This window comes from Carassius auratus, unplaced genomic scaffold, assembly GCF_003368295.1.
Source record: "Carassius auratus strain Wakin unplaced genomic scaffold, ASM336829v1 scaf_tig00217103, whole genome shotgun sequence".
NCBI lineage: Eukaryota > Metazoa > Chordata > Actinopteri > Cypriniformes > Cyprinidae > Carassius > Carassius auratus.
This window is the reverse complement of record NW_020528895.1, coordinates 470,574-492,230: the sequence shown is the minus strand read 5'-3', so window position 1 is coordinate 492,230 and position 21,657 is coordinate 470,574. Positions and strand designations below refer to the sequence as shown.

Genomic DNA, 21,657 nt, shown 5'->3' with positions numbered 1-21,657 from the left:
ACTGAAAAAGAAAATGTATGTTTTTGAGTGTGTGTTTACAAGTGTTCGTGTTTAATTTCATCTACTGCTTTCTGACAGATAAACAAAATCTTTGCAGTCAAAATGATATTATCCTCTGTCAAAATCAAACTAAAGCCAGACGACACACAAAACCCAACAAATAAATGTAGGGTGAAGTGAAAAGATGTTTTAACATGTTGTTAGCATGATGTGACGTTACTAGCATGTTTTAGTACACTGCCAGCATGATGTTAACAAGGTTTCCATGTTAAGTTTTCTCCATTGATTTCAGTTTAATATAATAACACTTGTTGGATTTGTGCTGGTCAGAGAAAGTAAAGGCTAACAGAGACTTTTGCAGATCAGATGAAACACATCATCTGGCTGGATCAGGTATAAGACTGCGTTTACAGCATTGTTTACTTCACTGAACAATGGGAGATAGATTTTTTTTTCATATATAACCATCAGCGTGACACATGACTTGTTATGATTTGTGTTCCAGGCAAAATTTGCAGTTATTTAATAAAACATATTTAAGCAAGTACTACTGAAAATACCTTCTTCAGAAAGAGTTCATTATTTCAATAACTTTGTCCTTGTAAATAACTCAAAGATGTTTTAATGCTTCAATATGAATCTCTTTGAAGTTATTCACGGAGTCAATGTCAGACCAGAAATCACAGACATCAACATGAAAGCAGACTTGGACCCTGTACTAACTTTATTAACAGATGTTAATGTGCATGCTTCACAAGCACATCAGACTATAGAAGACAATGGAAACTGTTATTTGTTTTCCAATGACCATCATCAACATGATATGTGACGAAATCATGATATAATCTATAATAATTTACCCCCAAAGTGTGTTCTGTTCCTTGTTTATTTCAATCACTTTTTCATTCCATAACTTTAGCTAATTCTTTTTATTTTACATAAAGATCGTTAGCTTTTCTAGTGATCTTGAAGACATCGATTGGCAGGTTCAGGTGTGTTTGGTTAGGGTTGCAGTTAAACTCAGCTCTGATTCTGAGATCATTTTAAGAACTGAATTTACTGATTTCTCCTGATTGTGGATCAATGGGCTTTAGTGAGCAGCATGTGTGGAGCAGTGCTACTGGTCATCTACTGGTCAAGTCATGAAACTGACACTAGCTATAAATATGTCCAATTACTACAATACTACTACACACAAACTGACCACAGACCACAACTTTCAGACACCATTTAATTGTTTTAGCTCAGCTGACACAGAATCAAACGCACAGGATTGTGGGACATCAGACAGCAAATAATACATGATGCTGCCTTCATAAATCTATCAGATTATACTCTAACAAATAAATATGATTATGTAAATATTATCTGAATTCACAATAAAATATCATAGTTACTGTTAGTAATTCTCTCTTGTTTAGAAAGAAAGTCATTGGCATTGGGTTCACTACTAGAGTACAGAAACTGAAGAAGCTGCTTCAGGTTTGTTGGTCTGAGCTGGAAGGTGGCGCTCCAGAAATGTCTTTGTATGATTTATTTATTTAGTAAATATATTTATGTAGATCATTATGGCTGTTATCATTGACACAATGCTCTGTCAAGTGTCAGATACTGTTTAGTTATTCATTACTGAATGAGCGGCTGGTGATTTTCCTGAAGACTGTTCCTCCGTTCTCCACATATTGTTAAACATCTCCTGAAGACATATTAATCATAATCTGTTCATCATTTTATATTTACACAATATGAAGTTATCCATTATTTATTCTATTATTTATTATTATACGTTATCTATCTTTTCATTTGTATTATTTTTCTGCTACAGCAAGTGAAGGGAATGTGAGCTCAGGGGTTTTAATTTTACACAATGTTATTAGATGTACAGTATTAGCTGTAGATTATACTTGCCATTTTGATTTATTGTTTCTGCAACAGCAACAATAAATCACAACACCAACAAACACCAGCAGCACCAGCAGACCCAGTCCCACAATCAGTCCCAGTCCCAGTCCCAGTCCTAGTCCCAGTCCCAGTCCAGTTTGATCTGCTTCTGTAGTCAGTGATGTATGAAGTACATGAAAGTCATACTCAAGTAAAAGTGCAGATATCTTACCAGAAAATGACTTTGCTAGAGGTTGAAATCACCATTTAGAATATTACTTGAGTAAAAGTCTTAAAGTATGTGATATTTATTGTACTTAAATATGAAAAGATTTGTTTAAGTCTTAAACGTACTTAAGTATTGACTGTAAAAGTACAAGTAAATGCAAAATGGAAAAGAAGCAAATACATATATATAAAAAAATAGTCCACATGTGAAATGAACACAGCCAGATGATGACAGCAAGTGAGTGTTAATGAGTGAATCACTGAGATTCAACTGATTCATTCAAACTTTGATTCATTCAGTGTATCATTCATTCAATGTATCGGAGTAAAAGTTTACATTTTAATTAGGAGATGTAGTGGAGTAGAAGTAAAAGTAGGCTGAAATATAAAAACTCAAGTAAAGTACAGGTACTCCCCAAAAATACTGAAGTAGCTAGTGAAACAAAGTATTATTACTTCATTACATCACAGCACTGTCTGTGATGGACAAAGAGACGCTGTGTTTAGTGTCATACTACAATGACAGAAGAAGAGCTGTAAATGAACAATATCAAGAATTTACTCACCAGAGACAGTAACACTGAACTGCTTGTATGATGAAGTTTTAGAGGATCTGTTGATGATCTGTAGTTTATAAAGTCCAGTGAGTTCAGGGCTGATGTTGATGATGGTGAGAGATCCGGTCTGATCGTCTGTCTTAGTCTGTCTCTGAGTCTCTCATCAGTGATCTCACATGATCCTGTCCCATCTGTGTTTCCCCTACACTTAGCTATATTCCTGTCCTCAAACATCCAGATGATCTGATGATATTCCTCTACACCGCTGAGTAGAGTTTCAGACTGTCCCAGCGCCATCTTCACTTCTTCTGTCTTCATTTCATCTTTCCCAACACCAAACACACCTGAAAACACAATCAATAAAAGCTGGCATTAAAAGTGACGCATTACAATATTGCTTTACTCCCTAAAAAAATAAACTAATTACGTTAGTTACTTTGTATAGAAAGTAATGCGTTACATTACTTTTGCATTATTTTCGTGTTACTTTTTTAACATGAACAGGGCTCGTTTTTAATATAATCAATTAGATTTATAGCAAATATAAAAGCCCTTTCACACCCAAAAAAAATTAATGAATAAACCTCAGACTGAAGGAAAAGTAAATTCACATCTGTACAGTAGAACACAGGAGAGGAAGATTCAACACTCTTCAGCAATAAAAAAACAAAAAACAAAATGAAGCACAATTGTTAGTTTATCTAAAGTAATTTTGCTTATTATTATGGTTGAACTGGATCATTAATGGTCAACAACAAAGACACTAGTTAATAAAATAGGATTAGATACATTTGTGTTATTTAACATGTTTAATTATTGCAGGTTTGCGTCATATTCTGAGTTTGGATTTCACTTTTTTTTTAAATTTATCTTGATGAATACTAAATCTGTTTTTTGAGAGTGGGATGGATTAATACATATTCAGATTTAGTCTAGAATTACAGTAACATCATGTTCACACACACACACACACACACACACACAACGTATTTCCGATTTCCCCCAATATGGGGACGGGAGACTTGTCAGTCAATAAATGGAAAAACAAAGTAATTGTAAACAATGTGTTACTTTTTTTAGCTCATATTTTCTTGTAAATTAAAAAGTACTGACCTTGTCTGTCAGTTGTGTCATCTGGTCATTGGCAGGGTAGTAGAGGCCTGGAACAACCACATGATTCCTGGTATGTTAATAATGTTCAAAACATAACTCTTGACAAGCAGTTGTTATTCATAAATTTAATTAAGGTTAACATTCCCCAAATGCTACAGGAAGAGGAATCCCCAACCATCTTGCACATGGTGGTTGAGGAAAACATATCTAAGCAGCACTACTTCCCCGTGGAAGTGAAGCAGCTGATCTGTACATGGACACACTGGGATCCTCTCTGACAAGGGTTTCTGACTTTAGACACAAGTGAACATGAGAAGGACACAGTAGAACAACTGTTTTCCGAGAAGTGGCCAGACATTACTGAATTGCTCAATAATACGGTCAACAAAAACATTCTGCCTTTAAAAGAGGCTTTAATTTCTCTAGTCGAAATAACCCAAAGATACTCATAAAGACCACGCGTCCTGGTTGTTATAAGCTGTATCATGTGCTCTTTTTAGAAATATAAAATGTTAAGCATCAACATGATGCTGACAAATGCAATTAACACAATTGTTGTTCTACTGTAGCCGACCGAACATGTTTTCTGTTATCTTTCAACTGAATCATCTGTGTAACAAAACTGTACATATCAAATCAACTTTCCAATAAACCACTGAACAGCTAAACATTTTAGTTGTAATAACAGCTAAACATTGTAATGCAGGCCTACTCTACCTTAATAATGTCACTAAGAGCTGACAAAGCTTCAGAAAGATCAGCTGCAAGACAGAGATTGTTACCGAGCTCTTCCTCTATGCACTTCAAGCACTGTGATGCAGTAGCCATCCACTGATCAACACAAAGTTTGCATCCAATCAGGCTTCTACAGCAGGTGTCAAATATCTATTGATCGATGGGTCCTGGAAAAAATATATAATGTGACAAAGTCAGCTGTTGTAGTCCCGGTGTGGGGTGTTAAGGCATGTTTTATCCTAGCTACTTTGAAAAAGACACGTCATGTAGTAAAACACATACTGTATATCTCATGTTACTATGATGACCTCAGAAAGTGTTAGTACACTCAAAGGGTTAGTTCTCCCAAAAATGAAAATCATTTCATTACTTACCTTCATGTCGTTACACACCTTTGAAACACTAAGATATGTTTGATGAAATCCAATGGCTCAGGTAGGCCTGCAAACCTCAGTGAAGAGAGAAGTGGACAGCAATGCCAATTAACCTCTCAAGATCCAGAAAGGTACTCAAAACACTACTTTTTGCGAGCCAAAACATTAAAAATAGCCAACTTCAACAATATCTAGTGATTGGAAATATCACAACACTGCTTCGAAGCTTTTTCCATGAAGCAGTGTTGTGATATCGGCCAGTTTGCCATTAACTAAATCAGCTATGTAAATCGATCTGGAAGACAACGCACAAATTAAACTAAAATTCTCCTCTTTCTCTCTCACACACCTAGACAGACAAACATTCGTTCAGTCACACAATCATTTCTGGTCAAGAAGGTACTTAATAGTTATTGTTTAAAAAAATAATAATAATAGGGCTACACGGAGCAGACATATGGGTTGTGACTGGCCCACTGACATTCATTGTGCTGTATTAAGAAAAGGGTGAAAATATAAAAGTGCCAAACTGCAAACTATCAAACCAGATCACATTATATTATACATCAACAGTGGAACAAATGCCCATGCTTAACTTGCAGTGATAAACAAAACAATTATCAACTACTCTGTATAAACTCGCAACTTAAAGTAAAAACACTGAATATCCAGTGATCAGGGAGTATTATACATCCTGAGATATAAAAGGCTACCCCTTCTAACTGTAAATTTTTGTTGTTATAAAAAAAGGACATATTCTGATTCATAACTTTACTGAGAATCCACATAAATACAGCAGAGTGCGAATTACCCCACCATGGGGAAAGTCGTGGCCTAATGGTTAGAGAGTCAGACTCCCAATCGAAGGGTTGTGAGTTCGAGTCTCGGGCTGGCAGGAATTGTAGGTGGAGGGAGTGCATGTACAGTGCATGTACTCTCTCCACCTTCAATACATGACTTAGGTGCCCTTGAGCAAGTCCCTGAACCCCCAACTGCTCCCTGGGCGCCGCAGCATAAATGGCTGCCCACTGCTCTGGGTGTGTGTTCACTGTGTGTGTGTGTGTGTTCACTGCTCTGTGTGTGTGCACTTCAGATGGGTTAAATGCAGAGCATGAATTCTGAGTATGGGTCACCATACTTGGCTGAATGTCTCGTCACTTTCATTATTGGGGGGTACTGCTCCTTCACTTCTTTTATTACCATCATGGTCCACTACCATATCAATCCCCACCGTGATCGCCGAGTGCAACATGTGTTGTGCAACACACATACAAGGTCTTAACATGTGACAAACTGATAATCAGTAGGCAATTATTATACAGTATATGAGAGGGTTGGGTCTTACCTCCATAAGACCTGCTTACTCTTTTAGCACCAAAAAAGTGCCCAATGTCTGTGTGCCCTTACCTTTTCCTCATAGTGTCTCAGTGAATAAAATCAAATCCTAGTTTCATTAAGATAGTATTAGGGTTCTCAGATGAAACTACATTTATCGAACTAAAAATATGAAATAATAGAATGTAAAAACAATACTAACCAATTAAAAACAAATTCAAATACTAGCATGTACTATTTAGCCTAGGCTACTTGGCTCTTTTTATGCTTCCACAGGTTTCACTGATGTTATGTTTGTTTTCAAATTCAGTTTAATTTTAATTAGTTTTTATAGTGGGTTTTTTGAAAATGCTTAGTTTTAGTTTAGTTTTTATTAGTTTTAGTGTTAGTATGTGTTTGTGTGTGTGTGTGTGTGTGTGTGTGTGTATATATATATATATATATATATATATATATATATATATGCGCCTGGTTTTTATTTTTATTTCAGTTAACGACAATGTTTTTTCCCCACCTAGTTTTTTTTCCGTTTGTTTTTGTTAACGATTATAGCTTTGAACCTCCCCAAAACTGATATTTTATATCTCTGACTATGTTTTATACCTCTGAAATGAGCGAGTCATGGAGGATCTTGGAGGAGGTGTGACAGATAATAGTTTTGATTTACTCTGCTTGACTGAAACCTGGCTAAAACCGAATGATTATTTTGGTCTAAATGAGTCTACTCCACCAAACTACTGTTATAAGCATGAGCCCCGTCAGACTGGTCGTGGCGGAGGTGTTGCAACAATATATAGTGATATTCTCAATGTTACCCAGAAAACAGGATACAGGTTTAACTCTTTTGAAATACTTCTGCTTAATGTTACACTGTCAGACATGCAAAAGAAATCTAATGTATCTCTTGCTCTGGCTACTGTGTATAGACCACCAGGGCCGTATACAGAATTCCTAAAAGAATTTGCAGATTTCCTCTCAGACCTTCTAGTTACAGTTGATAAGGCGCTAATCATGGGAGATTTTAATATTCACGTTGATAATGCAAATGATACATTAGGACTTGCGTTTACTGACCTAATAAACTCCTTTGGAGTCAAGCAAAATGTCACCGGGCCCACTCATCGTTTTAATCATACACTAGATTTAATTATATCGCATGGAATCGATCTTACTGCTATAGATATTGTACCTCAAAGTGATGATATTACAGACCATTTCCTTGTATCGTGCATGCTGCGTATAACTGATATTAACTATATGTCTCAGCGATACCGTCTGGGCAGAACTATTGTTCCAGCCACTAAAGAAAGATTCGCAAATAACCTGCCTGATTTATCTCAACTGCTATTTGTACCCAAAAATACACATGAATTAGACAAAATTACTGACAACATGGGCACTATTTTCTCTAATACATTAGAAGCTGTTGCCCCGATCAAATTGAAAAAAGTTAGAGAAAAACGTACTGTACCATGGTATAACAGTAATACTCACTCTCTCAAGAAAGTAACTCGTAGTCTTGAACGCAAATGGAGAAAAACTAACTTAGAAGTTTTTAGAATTGCATGGAAAAACAGTATGTCCAGCTATAGACAGGCTCTAAAAACTGCTAGAGCAGAGCATATACACAAACTCATTGAAAATAACCAAAACAATCCAAGGTTTTTATTTAGCACAGTGGCTAAGTTAACAAATTACCAGATGCCACCTGATTCAAATATTCCACCAACGGTAAATAGTAATGACTTTATGAATTTCTTCACTGATAAAATAGATAACATCAGAAATACAATAGCGAATGTAGATTCTACAGCATCTAATACTTCAGTTTCATCCATTGCACCCAAAGATAAACTGCAGTGCTTTACAACCATAGGACAGGAAGAACTAAATAAACTTATCACTGTATCTAAACCAACAACTTGTTTATTAGATCCTGTACCCAGTAAATTACTGAAAGAGCTGTTACCTGTAGCAGAAGAACCGCTTCTCAATATCATTAACTCGTCGTTATCTTTAGGTCACGTCCCAAAACCATTCAAGCTGGCGGTTATCAAGCCTCTTATTAAGAAACCAAAACTAGATCCTAGTGTACTGGCAAATTATAGGCCTATTTCAAATCTTCCATTTATGTCTAAAATTTTAGAAAAAGTTGTGTCTGCTCAATTGAGCACCTTCCTGCATAAAAATGATCTGTATGAAGAATTTCAGTCAGGTTTTAGGCCGCACCATAGCACAGAAACTGCACTTGTTAAAATTACAAATGACCTGCTCCTTGCGTCAGACCAAGGCTGCATCTCATTTCTAGTCTTACTTGATCTTAGTGCTGCGTTCGACACCATAGATCATGACATACTCATAGATCGATTACAAAACTATACAGGTATTCAAGGGCAGGCTCTAAGATGGTTTAGATCCTACCTGTCCGATCGCTACCATTTTGTTTACTTAAATGGGGAGTCATCTCATTTATCACCAGTAAAATATGGAGTGCCACAAGGATCCGTCCTAGGTCCCCTTCTATTTTCAATATACATGTTGCCCCTTGGTAATATTATTAGAAAATACGGAATTAGTTTCCACTGTTATGCTGATGATACTCAGCTATATATCTCAACGAGACCAGATGAAACTTCCCAACTATCTAAGCTAACAGAGTGTGTTAAAAATGTAAAAGATTGGATGACAAATAATTTTCTCCAATTAAATTCAGATAAGACAGAGATACTAATTATTGGACCAAAAAACACTACACAGAATCTTGTAGATTACAATCTGCAACTAGACGGATGTACTGTTACTTCCTCTACAGTCAGAAATCTGGGTGTTATATTAGACAGCAATTTGTCTTTTGAAAATCATATTTCCAATGTTACAAAAACTGCATTCTTCCATCTTAGAAACATTGCCAAGCTACGAAACATGTTATCTGTTTCTGATGCAGAAAAGCTAGTTCATGCATTCATGACCTCTAGACTGGACTATTGTAATGCACTTCTAGGTGGTTGTCCTGCTTCGTCAATAAACAAGCTACAGGTAGTCCAAAATGCAGCAGCTAGAGTCCTTACCAGGTCAAGAAAATATGATCATACTACCCCAATTTTACAGTCTCTGCACTGGCTACCTATTAAGTTCCGTATCAGTTACAAATTATCATTACTTACCTATAAGGCCCTAAATGGTTTAGCTCCTGCGTACCTAACTAGCCTTCTACCACGCTACAACCCATCACGCACCCTAAGGTCACAAAACGCTGGACTTTTGGTCGTTCCTAGGATAGCAAAGTCCACTAAAGGAGGTAGAGCTTTCTCACATTTGGCTCCAAAACTCTGGAATAGCCTTCCTGATAATGTTCGGGGTTCAGACACACTGTCTCTGTTTAAATCTAGATTAAAAACACATCTCTTTCGCCAAGCATTCGAATAATGTATCTTTTTAATTGTGAGTGTAGTTGCATCTGATCAAAGGTGCATTTTTATTCATTAGCTTGGGTTAAACTAATCTTACTTTGATGGATCAGCAGCTATGCTAATGATGTCTGTATTCTGTTTCTATGTTTCGCCACGGGATTTACATCCCGTGGTAACTAGGATTTACACAAGCTCCAGTCTGGATCCAGAACACCTGAGAAGAGATGATGCTGACCCTCAGAGGACCTCAGATGATGCTAACCCTGAATCAACAAACAGAACTAACAATTATTGCTAAATGTGTGACTGAATCATATAATAACTTAATTAATAATATTGATAGTTCATCGTCTAGCTGACTACGTCTTGTATTATTATTATTTTATTTTTATTTATTTTTTCTAAAATCCTGTCAAATGTGCACAAACTACTAGCTACTACTAAATATTGTAGAAACATAATTTTCTGTAAAGTTGCTTTGTAAAGATTTGTTTTGTAAAAAGCGCTATACAAATAAACTTGAATTGAATTGAATTGAACTGTCGCTGCAGATGAACCAGCAGCAGAAGAGGGTGGAGTAGTGCCGGTAAAGGAGAACGGCTGAGCGTCTGCAGCTGGGGGTGTTTCTTTCTCCACTTCATCCCCACGGACCTCATAATGTCCACCTGCAGTGAGGCCTAGGGCGCTGAAGTAACCTGACTGTGTCGGGAAAAGTGCTATATTCGAATTGTCTGTCAAGTGTAGAGTCTGCGATGAAACCTAAAAAAAAAAAAAAAACGTACTTTCCCCTTTAGAGCTGCTTTATAACTGGATACATTTGCCAACATCGACAAATATTGAACTGAATTGAACCAACATTTTACTGCCATTAAGCTGAATAATAATTACACAATTGTCTTACAGAGCTTGCATTTGTCACATATTAAGATTTCATTCCAGTTTATTTCTGTGAAGACCTGTGTACTGTATAAAGTGATAGGAATAAAGGTGACTTGACAGATTTGTGACGTGCTGGCAGTTAGAAAATGGGATAACTAAACGTAGCTTTCTAATTAAGTTACTGCCACTTGCTTATTTTTTCAGTAATCTAATAACACTGAGCAGATTTGTACTAACAAATGTACTGAAAAAATCGTCCTATTTCCTCGGCGCTCATATCATCATCTTTCAATGTTACTCTCTTGCTCCCTTTAAAATTAATAAACTGCTCCATCTTGCTGCTCAACTAACCTTCACGAATGCACCGTCTGGGACTTCATTGTAATTGGCGCAGAAAAGGTCATCTAAATATCCCGGGTAAACGCAAATTAACTTCGAAATTACAATTAGCATTTTTGTAAAACAGAAAAAAGTTGTATGTCAATTGTTTTATTTTAAATGTAATAAACATTTTATATATATTTTTTTTTCACCAGTTTAAAAAAGAAAAAGGAAGATACCACATTTTTTAAGTTTTCATTTATGGGTTAAAAAACGAAAAACGAATGGACGCAAAAGTACATGTAGTGATAGTATAGTTGTATATATAGAAACTAACCACTAGGTGTCAGTATTATTATACTTACCTGTGATATAGACAGACAGAGAGTTAGACCATCACATGTGTTGTTGCTGTTCCTGCTCGCAACCTGAAAGTGAATTAAAAGATAAGTTTAATTACAAACAGTGTCTTCATTGAAATAAGAAACATTACATGGTACCAGGAGTGGTCGTCATGGAAAGTGTTAAACTGCCTGACGCTGTAAACTGGACTGGAAACATTGATCACGAATGGCGTATGTTCAAACAGAGATTCACACTGTACTTGCAAGCAGTGGGCTTGGATGAAGCATCGGATGCACGAATGATTGCATTGCTTCTCACCGTCGCGGGACCTAAGTCAATAGAAGTGTTTAACACACTCGTGTTTGCACAGGCTGAGGACAAAGGCAAATATGACGTGGTGATGGAAAAGTTTGATGTGCACTGCACACCAAGAACGAGACTTTTGAGAGGTATGTTTTTCGCTCTCGTCTACAACAACAAGGAGAGACGTTTGACAGTTTCTTAATTGATTTAAAGTTGAAAGCTAAAACATGCAATTTCGGACTGCTGCAAGATTCAATGGTCCGTGACCAAATTGTGTTCGGCATCAATGATACAAAAGTGAGAGAGAGGCTTTTGAGAGAGACGGCGCTAACCTTGAATGAAGCAGTGCGGATATGTCATGCCAGTGAGATAGCTATTCAGCATGCTAAAACCTTTAGTGAACACACAAAGATGAGCGGGAGTGACAATTCAGCCGTAGCTGCAGTAACAGAGAAGATGCAGAAAAGCGGAATGAGTAAACTGAAACAGCAGAAAGAACTGTTTAACTGTAAGAGATGTGGCAAAAGACACCTGCCAAAGCAGTGCCCAGCTTATGGCAAAGTCTGTGCTAAATGTAAAGGGCAGAATCATTTTGCCAAACAATGCTTTTCAAAAGGTGGACAAAGTCAAAGAGAGCATGTGCATGCAGTGGAAGAAACATCCCTCAGGGACACATTCTTCGTTGGAATGGTGCAGAAGGCCGATATCAGTCAAGAAAGAACAGAACAGGCTGATGTGAATAGTGTTGCACGGGACAAGTGGATGACTGCTCTGGAAATAAATGGAGTAACAGTATCACTCAAGCTAGACACAGGAGCAAAAGTCAATCTGATTTCAGAGTATGATGTCAGAGCAATGAAAATCAAGCCGCGCATAAGTCAGAAAACCGTGCAACTCAAAGCCTATAATGCCCAGAACATTCCAACAAAAGGAACATGTACTCTCAGAGTAAAAGTTAAAAACAGAGAACATTACCTCATGTTTGTGGTTGTTCCAGATGGCCATGATTCTGTGTTGGGAGATAAGGCATGTGAAGATCTGGGTCTGGTAAGAAGAATATACACCATAAATAATGGAGAAACACAACAGTGTGGAACAAATCATGAAACAGTTTCCAGACATCTTTGAAGGATTTGGAGTATTACCATTCACCTACAAAATACAGTTGAAAAAAGATGCACAGCCAGTAGTTCACGCACCAAGACGGGTTCCAGCACCACTTCGTGAAAAGCTGAGGCAAGAGCTGGATAAAATGACAACAATGGGAGTCATAGAAAAAGTGGAAGAGCCTACGGAGAGGGTTAATTCAATGGCGTGTGTGAAGAAAGCCAATGGTGATCTACGTATTTGTATGGATCCAAAGGACTTAAATGCAAAGATACAGAGAGAACATTATCAGATTCCGACACGGGAGGAAATTATAAGTGAGATGGCAGGTGCTAAGTTTTTACGAAGCTGGATGCATCTCAGGGCTTTTGGCAGCAGAAACTACATGAGGACAGCACAAGGTATTGCACATTCAACACACCCTTTGGCCGCTTCTCCTGCTTGAGGATGCCGTTCGGAATTTCCTCAGCTCCTGAAGTATTCCACAGGGCTAAGAAACATGTAATCGAAGGCATCGAGGGTGTGCGTGTTTATGTGGACGACATTGTATTGTGGGGATCCACAATAGAACAGCACAACAAGAGGCTCATGGACATCCTACAGCGTGTAAGGAAGTATGGGCTCAAGTTAAATAGGAACAAGTGTCAGTTTGGAGCGAAGGAAATCACGTTCCTTGGAGATACGCTGTCAGAAAGGGGTGTGGAACCAGACAAGAGTAAGATACAGGCCATACTCAAAATGCCCAGACCCACAGACAGAAAAGCTGTATTGAGAGTGATGGGGATGATCAATTTCGTCGGGAAGTTCATACCAAACCTGTCTTCAAAAACTGTTTATTTGAGAGAACTGTTGTGCGATAAAGGCGATTTCAGATGGACAGCTGATCATGAACAAGAACGGGGACGACTGAAGACTCTCCTCACCACAGAGCCTGTTCTGACGTTTTTTGACCCAACAAAGAAGACAAAGATCTCGACGGATGCATCCAAAGATGGAATGGGTGCAGTTCTACCGCAGGCGGATGGAGAGAATTGGAGGCCAGTCGCATATGCCTCGAGAACGATGACTCCGACAGAACGTCACTATGCACAGATTGAAAAAGAGTGCCTGGGGTTAGTGTATGGATTGGAGAAATTTCACGGCTATGTGTACGGCTTACCGACATTTGTGGCAGAGACAGATCACAAACCATTAATTGCCATCATTAAAAAGAACTTGAACCAAATGTCTCCAAGAATCCAGCGACTGATGATGCGGCTGCAGAGGTATGATATGGAGCTAATGTACACTCAAGGGAAGCATCTAGTTCTGGCGGACGCTCTGTCCAGAGCTGTGGAACAGAGCGGAAAATGTGAAAGTTCCACAGAGACTGATGTGACTCAGCATGTGAACATGGTAGCTGAAGCTCTTCCAGTCACAGACACAAAACTCAAACAGATTGCAGTGGAGACTGGAAAAGATAAATGTCTGCAATTGGTCATCAAACATCTGAATGAAGGTTGGCCTAGAGGAAAATGTGCTCAGTACTACAACATCAGAACAGAGTTGAGTGTTGTTAAGGGATTTCTGCTGAGACAAGACAGGATCATTATCCCTCAGTCACTGCGACAGGAGATGTTAAAAAAACTGCACGAGGGACACGTTGGGGCCGAGAAATGTAAAAGAAGGGCTAGAACTGCAGTCTACTGGCCCGGAATAAACGCAGATATCGACAATTAAATTAAATTAAATTCAAGTTTATTTGTATAGCGCTTTTTACAATACAAATCGTTACAAAGCAACTTTACAGAAAATTATGTTTCTACAATATTTAGTAGTAGCTAGTAGTTTGTGCACGTTTGACAGGATTTTAGAAAAACAAGACGTAGTCAGCTAGACGATGAACATTATTAATATTATTAATTAATAGTTATTATATGATGCAGTCACACATGTAGCAATAATTGTTAGTTCTGTTTGTTGATTCAAGGTTAGCATCATCTGGGGTCCTCTGAGGGTCAGCATCATCTCTTCTCAGGTGTTCTGGATCCAGACTGGAGCTTGTGTAAATCCTAGTTACCAAGATCGTGTCAACCTGTGATACGTGCTTGAAGCATCATGCTCAGCAACAAAAGGAGCCAAAGATTATCACTGATCCACCGGATGAACCATGGCAGAAAGTTGGGACTGACTTATTCTTTCTGGACGGAAGAAACTATTTGCTGGTGATAGACTATCTGTCAAATTACCCAGAGATTGCGTTGCTATCCAATACATCTTCTGCTTGTGTGATAACACACATGAAATCCATCTTTGGGAGACACGGCGTTCCGCAGGTGGTTTGCAGTGATAATGGGCCATGCTACAGTGGAAGGGACTTCCAGAAGTTTGCTGAGGAATATGGGTTTCAACACGTGACATCGAGCCCATTATATCCGCAGTTGAATGGAAAGGCAGAGAAAGGAGTTCACATTGTGAAACTACTACTCAAGAAAGCAATGGACAGTCAATCAGATCCTTATTTAGCTCTGCTGAATTACCGTGCTTCTCCACTAGAACACGGTGTGTCTCCTGCTGAAATACTGATGGGGCGCAGATTACAAACCACACTTCCGTGCTTAGCAACACAAGACAAGAGAAAGTACCTGAAAAGAAAACAAAAGCACCTGAAACTGAGACAAAAAGCGAACTATGACAAGGCATCAAAAAGCCTAGAACCACTCTCCAATAATGACACAGTAAGACTTGAGGATTCCAATACCTGGACTAAAAGAGCCACAGTCCTGGAGGAGGTGAAGCCAAGGTCTTACACTGTCAGGACAGAAGATGGTCAGATCCTGAGGAGAAACCGGAGAAGTCTGCTAAAAACAAAAGAGACAGTAGAGAATACACATACAGTTGACACTGACTGTGCAGAGTCAACATCTGAAACACTTCCAGTACTGCATCACAATGAGCAAGCTAAAGAAATGCATTCACCTGTGCTGAGAAGATCCAATCGCACAGTAAAGCCTCCTGATAGACTGAACCTCTGAATATTGCTTAAACAGATCAGAAGCATTAGAATGTTCATAAATGAAAAGATAAAATAAAATGTAATCAGTTGATTATTGTTACTGTGACTGTAAAGCAAATAATTCTGGAGATTGTTATTTGATACTATACATCCTGTATAATGTGTACAGTGCTTACTTAGTGGTTAGATAATCTAGAAGTCATTAGTTGTAATAACTTATTCTTTATGTCTAATGGAGAGGGGATGTAGTGATAGTATAGTTGTATATATAGAAATGAACCACTAGGTGTCAGTATTATTATACTTACCTGGGATATAGACAGACAGAGAGTTAGACCATCACATGTGTTGTTGCTGTTCCTGCTCGCAACCTGAAAGTGAATTAAAAGATAAGTTTAATTACAAACAATTTCTTCATTGAAATAAGAAACATTACAGTACACAGACTGTTTAGCCTTTGTAATTATTATTAATATTTTCTTTCTCTTTCATAGTTCCAGTACTATTCCCGGACACCTTCTCTCTTAAACTCCTCCTTCTCAGGTGACTCATGAAAGTGAAACTATTACAGCGGGTCTGTTTTGTCGTATGAGGAAATAAACTACATTAAGAGAGAAACACAGTGAGTATCACGATTTAACAATCATGTTTGATATCCAAAATCAATCCTGACTGGTTTAAATGAAGTACAACAATAAGCGGTGTCAGATATTTGTTTAAATGACATTAGGAGATAAAACACAGAGTCTGTAAATCGTCAGATTACACTTTTACTTTTATTTTAACACAGTGCTTGTCTGAATTAGTTATGCAGTTTGTGTATAATTTGATTATATGTAAATATCAAGAAGTCAGTACTGATGTCTGATACTGAGATTGATTAATCTCTGATTCATAACTGACTCTGTGATCAACATCTGGATCTGCTTTTAGATGAAACCATGGCCTCCAGAATGAATCTCTCTGAAGAACATGACACACAGATAAAGACAGTCAAGAGGTGAGAAAACCTGAAATGTTTCACATTTATAATGTTCAGAAACAATAAATGCACACTACAATATCATTTTCATTTATAGTCAGATTCAGGGGCGTGAGTCAGATTTATCTGAACACATGGATGTGTCTGTGAGGAAAAAACGACGGATGGATGTTTCAGATCTCTGCAGAGAGGAAGACTCTTCTGTTGAGTCCAGGTGAGATATTATGAGTCTCATATTTACTGTAGCTGTGGTGTGTTATGGATATTGTCACCAGCTGTCTCTGTTGCTGCTGGATGTGTCTGTGTCTTTATCTATATGTGTGTATTGGTCCATTTTATTCTGTAATATATGAATGAAAAGAGCACATGGGGCAGATTCCTTTTATTCATAGAAAAATAATAATTTAATATTTTAACTCTCAAGTAACAACAGACTCCTCAAGTGAAAGATGAACATTAAAGAGAGATTGAAACAGTGAATGTGTTTCTGTCAGAGCAGAGTGTGATTTACAGAAACAGTTTGTATTTCTGTTATATTTCAGTCTGTGTCAGAATGAATCTCCTGAACCCAGCTGTGTGTCCATCAAGAGTGACCAGTCAATGGGTCCTCCAATTAAATTCAGCTCGGGAGACACATCTGCTGATCTGAGGTGTTTTTTTTATCTTACAGTATGTGAAATACAGTATATATGATATTCATTCATTTACTGGTGTATATTAAATACATTAATCCATATTTACAAAAATATAACATTTGTTTAACTACAGTCAAAAACATAAAGGAACGGAATCACAAACAGCAAAGAAGAACTTAGACTCCATTTTCAAGGTTGGTTTTGTGTGTGTGTGTGTGTGTGTGTGTGTGTGTGTGAACACAATAATCCTCTGGTAAAAAGTGTTAAGAAATGGTGAAATCTGTGAAATCCTCTCTGTAATAGTCATATTTACTTTCCTACACACACGTAAGATAAGTTGTAGTCCACTATAAAGCAGATCAATGTCCACTAAAGTAGAGAAGATGAATCCATATGTAACCTGACTGCTGCACAAAGATGAACATCAATCTAACAAACAGCCAATCCAGTCAAACTCTCTCTTTTAACCTCAGTATCTGTAGACGCTGATGTTTGAGCATACAGTGAAGTTATTAGCAGGTCTGATATAATTCAGTGATGTTTATTAATATTCATGCTTTAACTCTTGTGTATTGATCCTTTGGTTCACCTTCTCTGTGACTGAATGCAGGTTTATTGTTTGAATATTTACTATGATTCCAGGAGATTGAGCACAAAATCATCTCTGAGTTAAAAAGCTTTAAGAGACTACTGAGTCCAGATTACCCAGAATGCTCTGAAAGAGACCGTTATGATGATGAGGGTCATAACAGAGTCAGAGAGGGTCTTCTGAAGATCACACTGCTCCTCCTGAGGAAGATGAACCAGACAGACCTCGCTGACACACTACAGACCAGTAAGAGCTCTGGATCAGCAGATTATAGATGTGTTTTTATTATCAACCTTCTGTCTTCAGTCACTAATGTTCCTGAATGTCACGACACAATCTAATATCTAACAAATCAAAACTAAAAATACATTTCTTAAATATTGCTCTGTCAATAACAACAATTATTTCCTTTGCTCAGAACTGATGCCTGATCAACAAAAACTCAGATCCAGACTACAGGATAAATATGAGAGACTCAGTGAAGGACTGTCCAATCATGGAGACTCAACACGTCTGAATGAGATCTACACAGAGCTCTACATCACAGAGGGAGGCAGTGGAGAGGTCAATAATGAACATGAGGTGAGACAGACTGAGACAGTGTCCAGGAGACCAGAGACACAGGAGACACCAATCAACTGCAATGACATATTTAAACCCTCACCTGGACAAGACAAACCCATCAGAACTGTGCTGACTAAAGGAGTCGCTGGAATTGGAAAAACAGTCTCTGTGCAGAAGTTCATTCTGGACTGGACTGAAGGAAAAGCCAATCAGGACGTTCATTTCATATTTCCACTTCCTTTCAGGGAGCTGAACTTGATACAGAAACATCTCAGTCTTGTGGATCTTCTAAACCACCTTCACACAGAAACCAAAGAATTAAAGTCAGCAGATTATGAGGACTACAAAGTCATGTTCATATTTGATGGTCTGGATGAGTGTCGACTGCGTCTAGATTTCCAAAACAGTCGGAGCTTGTCTGATGTGACAGAATCAGCTTCAGTGGATGTGCTGCTGACCAACCTCATCAAGGGGAACCTACTTCCTTCTGCTCTCCTCTGGATCACCTCTCGACCAGCAGCAGCCAATCAGATCCCTCCTGAGTGTGTCCACCAGGTCACAGAGGTACGAGGATTCAACGACCCTCAGAAGGAGGAATATTTCAGGAAGAGAATAAATGATCCGAGTCTGGCTGATAGAATCGTCACACACATCCGATCATCAAGAAGTCTGTTCATCATGTGTCACATCCCAGTCTTCTGCTGGATTTCAGCCGCTGTTCTGGAGAGGATGATGGGTAAAGCAGAGAGTGCAGAGATCCCCAAGACTCTCACACAGATGTTCACACACTTCCTGATCTTTCAGACCAAACTGAAGACACAGAAGTATGATGGGAAATATGAAATCAATCCTGATCAGGCTAGAAAGATTATTCTGTCTCTAGGAAAACTGGCTTTTGAACAGCTGGAAAAAGGGAACCTGATCTTCTACGAGGAGGACCTGAAAGAGAGCGGCATTGATGTCAGAGAAGTGTCGGTGTACTCAGGAGTTTGTACCCAGATCTTCAGAGAGGAGTCTGGACTGCAGCTGGGGAAGGTGTTCAGCTTTGTTCATCTGAGTATTCAGGAGTTTCTTGCTGCTTTATTCAAGCTGCTGTCCTTTTCTGAACAAAACACAGGACTGAAGAATGAGTTCAGGTCATCAATGATCAGTTTACTGAAGAGAGAAGTGGACAAGGCCTTACAGAGTGAGAACGGACACTGGGATCTTTTCCTCCGGTTCCTTCTCGGTCTCTCTCTAGAGTCTAATCAGACTCTCTTACAAGGCCTCCTGAGAAAGACAGTAAGCAGCTCTGATATCAACCAGGAAACAGCTGCATACATCAAACAGAAGATCAGGGAGAATCCCTCTCCAGAGAAATCCATCAATCTGTTCCACTGTCTGAATGAACTGAATGATCGTTCACTAGAGCAGGAAGTACAAACATACCTGAACAAAAGAGATGACTTTTGTCTCTCTGGAGTCTCTCTGTCTGCTGCTCAGTGGTCGGCTCTGGTGTTTGTGCTGTTGAACTCAGAAGAAGATCTGGATGAGTTTATACTGAGGAAATATCATTATTCAGAAGAATGTCTTCTGAGGCTGCTGCCAGTGATCAAAGCATCTAGAAAGATTAAGTGAGTATTTTACAGTGTCTTTGTTTTATTGACTTTATTTTATACAGCAGGTCTGTGTTTCTCTTCACTGTTTCTGTATATTTTGAGCTCTTTCTTATTTGACACACTCAGCTAACATCACAGATCGCTCTACTAATGATCTGATGAGTTGAATCAAGTGTGTTTGATAAGAGAGATTCATCCAAACTCTGCAAAGTTGAGGTGTCTTCAGGAACAGGGTTGTGACTCTGATTTTACAAATATTGGATTGAGATCATCATCAATCACATTTATGGTGCTGCCATTTTAATTTTTTTTTTCTTCAGAAAAAAAAAAAAAATTAAAAATATAAATATATTAACATGGATGAGGCTATAATTTCATGACCAGTTGTGGTCAGCAATGGAGTAGCTTTACTTCGTTACTGTAGGGGAGAGTGGGGTGATTTGTGCCAGGGGGGAAGTAGTTCCACCCCTTGTTTCTGGAAAACCATTGAAGAAATTGGTCATGTGACCACATAATTTTAAAAAGCCATCCATTTTACTCATCCTCCAAAGAAGAGAGACACATGGCATGAGAGGTAATCACATTTTAGCTCAAAAAACTGTTTTTTTTTCCTTTCAAAGTAAAATTTCTATGATCAAGGTTTTTTGATTGTAGCGTCTGAACAATTCTAGAAAAGTTTGAAAACATTTCACACGTGTTTTAGTGCTTTTCCAGGCTACGCAATGGGTCTATACAGTTAGCATGATGTTAGCTCTTAACTGCTGGATCATGCTAGTTTTTCAAACTTGTGGGTATGGGGTGATTTGTGCCAAAGGGCCTGGGTTAAGTTGTGCCAGTGGCACAACTCACCCCCACTTATGATTTATTTTCAACACATTATTAATTTGTAATTGTACATTGCACTCTTGCATTTTAGCACTTAAACTATGTGGCATTCTTAATTTTAGACGAAAACCCATTATGCCACGCACTTATACAAGGAAGACCAACAGGGCTTCAACTGCTCTTGTGAAGTTGGACAGAGCAGTGAAAGAGATGCAACAGGGAAAAACCATAAGTCAGGTGGCAAGGGAGATGAATATCTGCAGGATGACCTTGAAAAGATTCAGGGAGAAGAAAAAGGGTTGCCATGATTTTGCCAAGTAAGACATGTTCCTGGATCAACATATTCTGATGATCCTAGATCAACATTATTGTCCAAAAATATAGACTTAACCCAATCCCAACCCCTAAATCTAACCTTACCCATAATTTAGTCCTAAAATCAGTGGGAAATGATAGCTGATTAACAATGGTTTAGAAGCTCCTAATCCTGATTGTAAGCCTAAAAAAGATATTTCCTGAAAAGTTATATCTCACTTCTGATTGGTTGATTGGAATGATGTTCCTGGATCAACAAGGATGTTGATCCAAGAACATGTTGTACTTGGTGAAATAATGCTCGCCAAGAAAAAGATAGAAGTAACAAAGAAAGGGTATAAGAGAACATATCTAGGACAGGTAATCATCAATCATAGGATAACATATTCTCTCTCTCTCTCTCTCTCTCTGTCTCACACACACACACACACACACATTTAAAAAAAATAATGAAGGGGTTATCCCTGAAGGTGATGTGCTCAAGAAACTACCCACACCCCAGTTTATATTCCCCTGAAGCATTTACAAGTGGGATGTTAAGTAGTATGCCAAATCCAGACCAGACC

At 38.2% G+C, this 21,657-nt stretch overlaps 1 protein-coding gene across 1 annotated transcript; it reads left to right on the top strand.

The window, feature by feature from the left end:
- The first annotated feature begins 16,467 nt into the window (after positions 1–16,467).
- Positions 16,468–21,097, top strand: LOC113100010 (NLR family CARD domain-containing protein 3-like). The gene is made up of 7 exons (XM_026264886.1): positions 16,468–16,583; positions 16,663–16,779; positions 17,108–17,215; positions 17,334–17,394; positions 17,843–18,035; positions 18,208–19,966; positions 20,899–21,097. The coding sequence occupies exons 1-7, from the start codon at positions 16,525–16,527 to the stop codon at positions 21,095–21,097; spliced, it is 2,496 nt and encodes an 831-aa protein (XP_026120671.1). The 5' UTR covers positions 16,468–16,524.
- Positions 21,098–21,657: the final 560 nt, after the last annotated feature.

Bases quoted from the DNA above. Each gene is read 5' to 3' on its own strand.
- LOC113100010 (XM_026264886.1), top strand. From the start codon at position 16,525: ATGGCCTCCAGAATGAATCTCTCTGAAGAACATGACACACAGATAAAG. The intron at 16,584-16,662 runs GTGAGAAAACCT...TTTCATTTATAG, and splicing joins CAGATAAAGACAGTCAAGAG to TCAGATTCAGGGGCGTGAGT. The intron at 18,036-18,207 runs GTAAGAGCTCTG...TCCTTTGCTCAG, and splicing joins CGCTGACACACTACAGACCA to AACTGATGCCTGATCAACAA.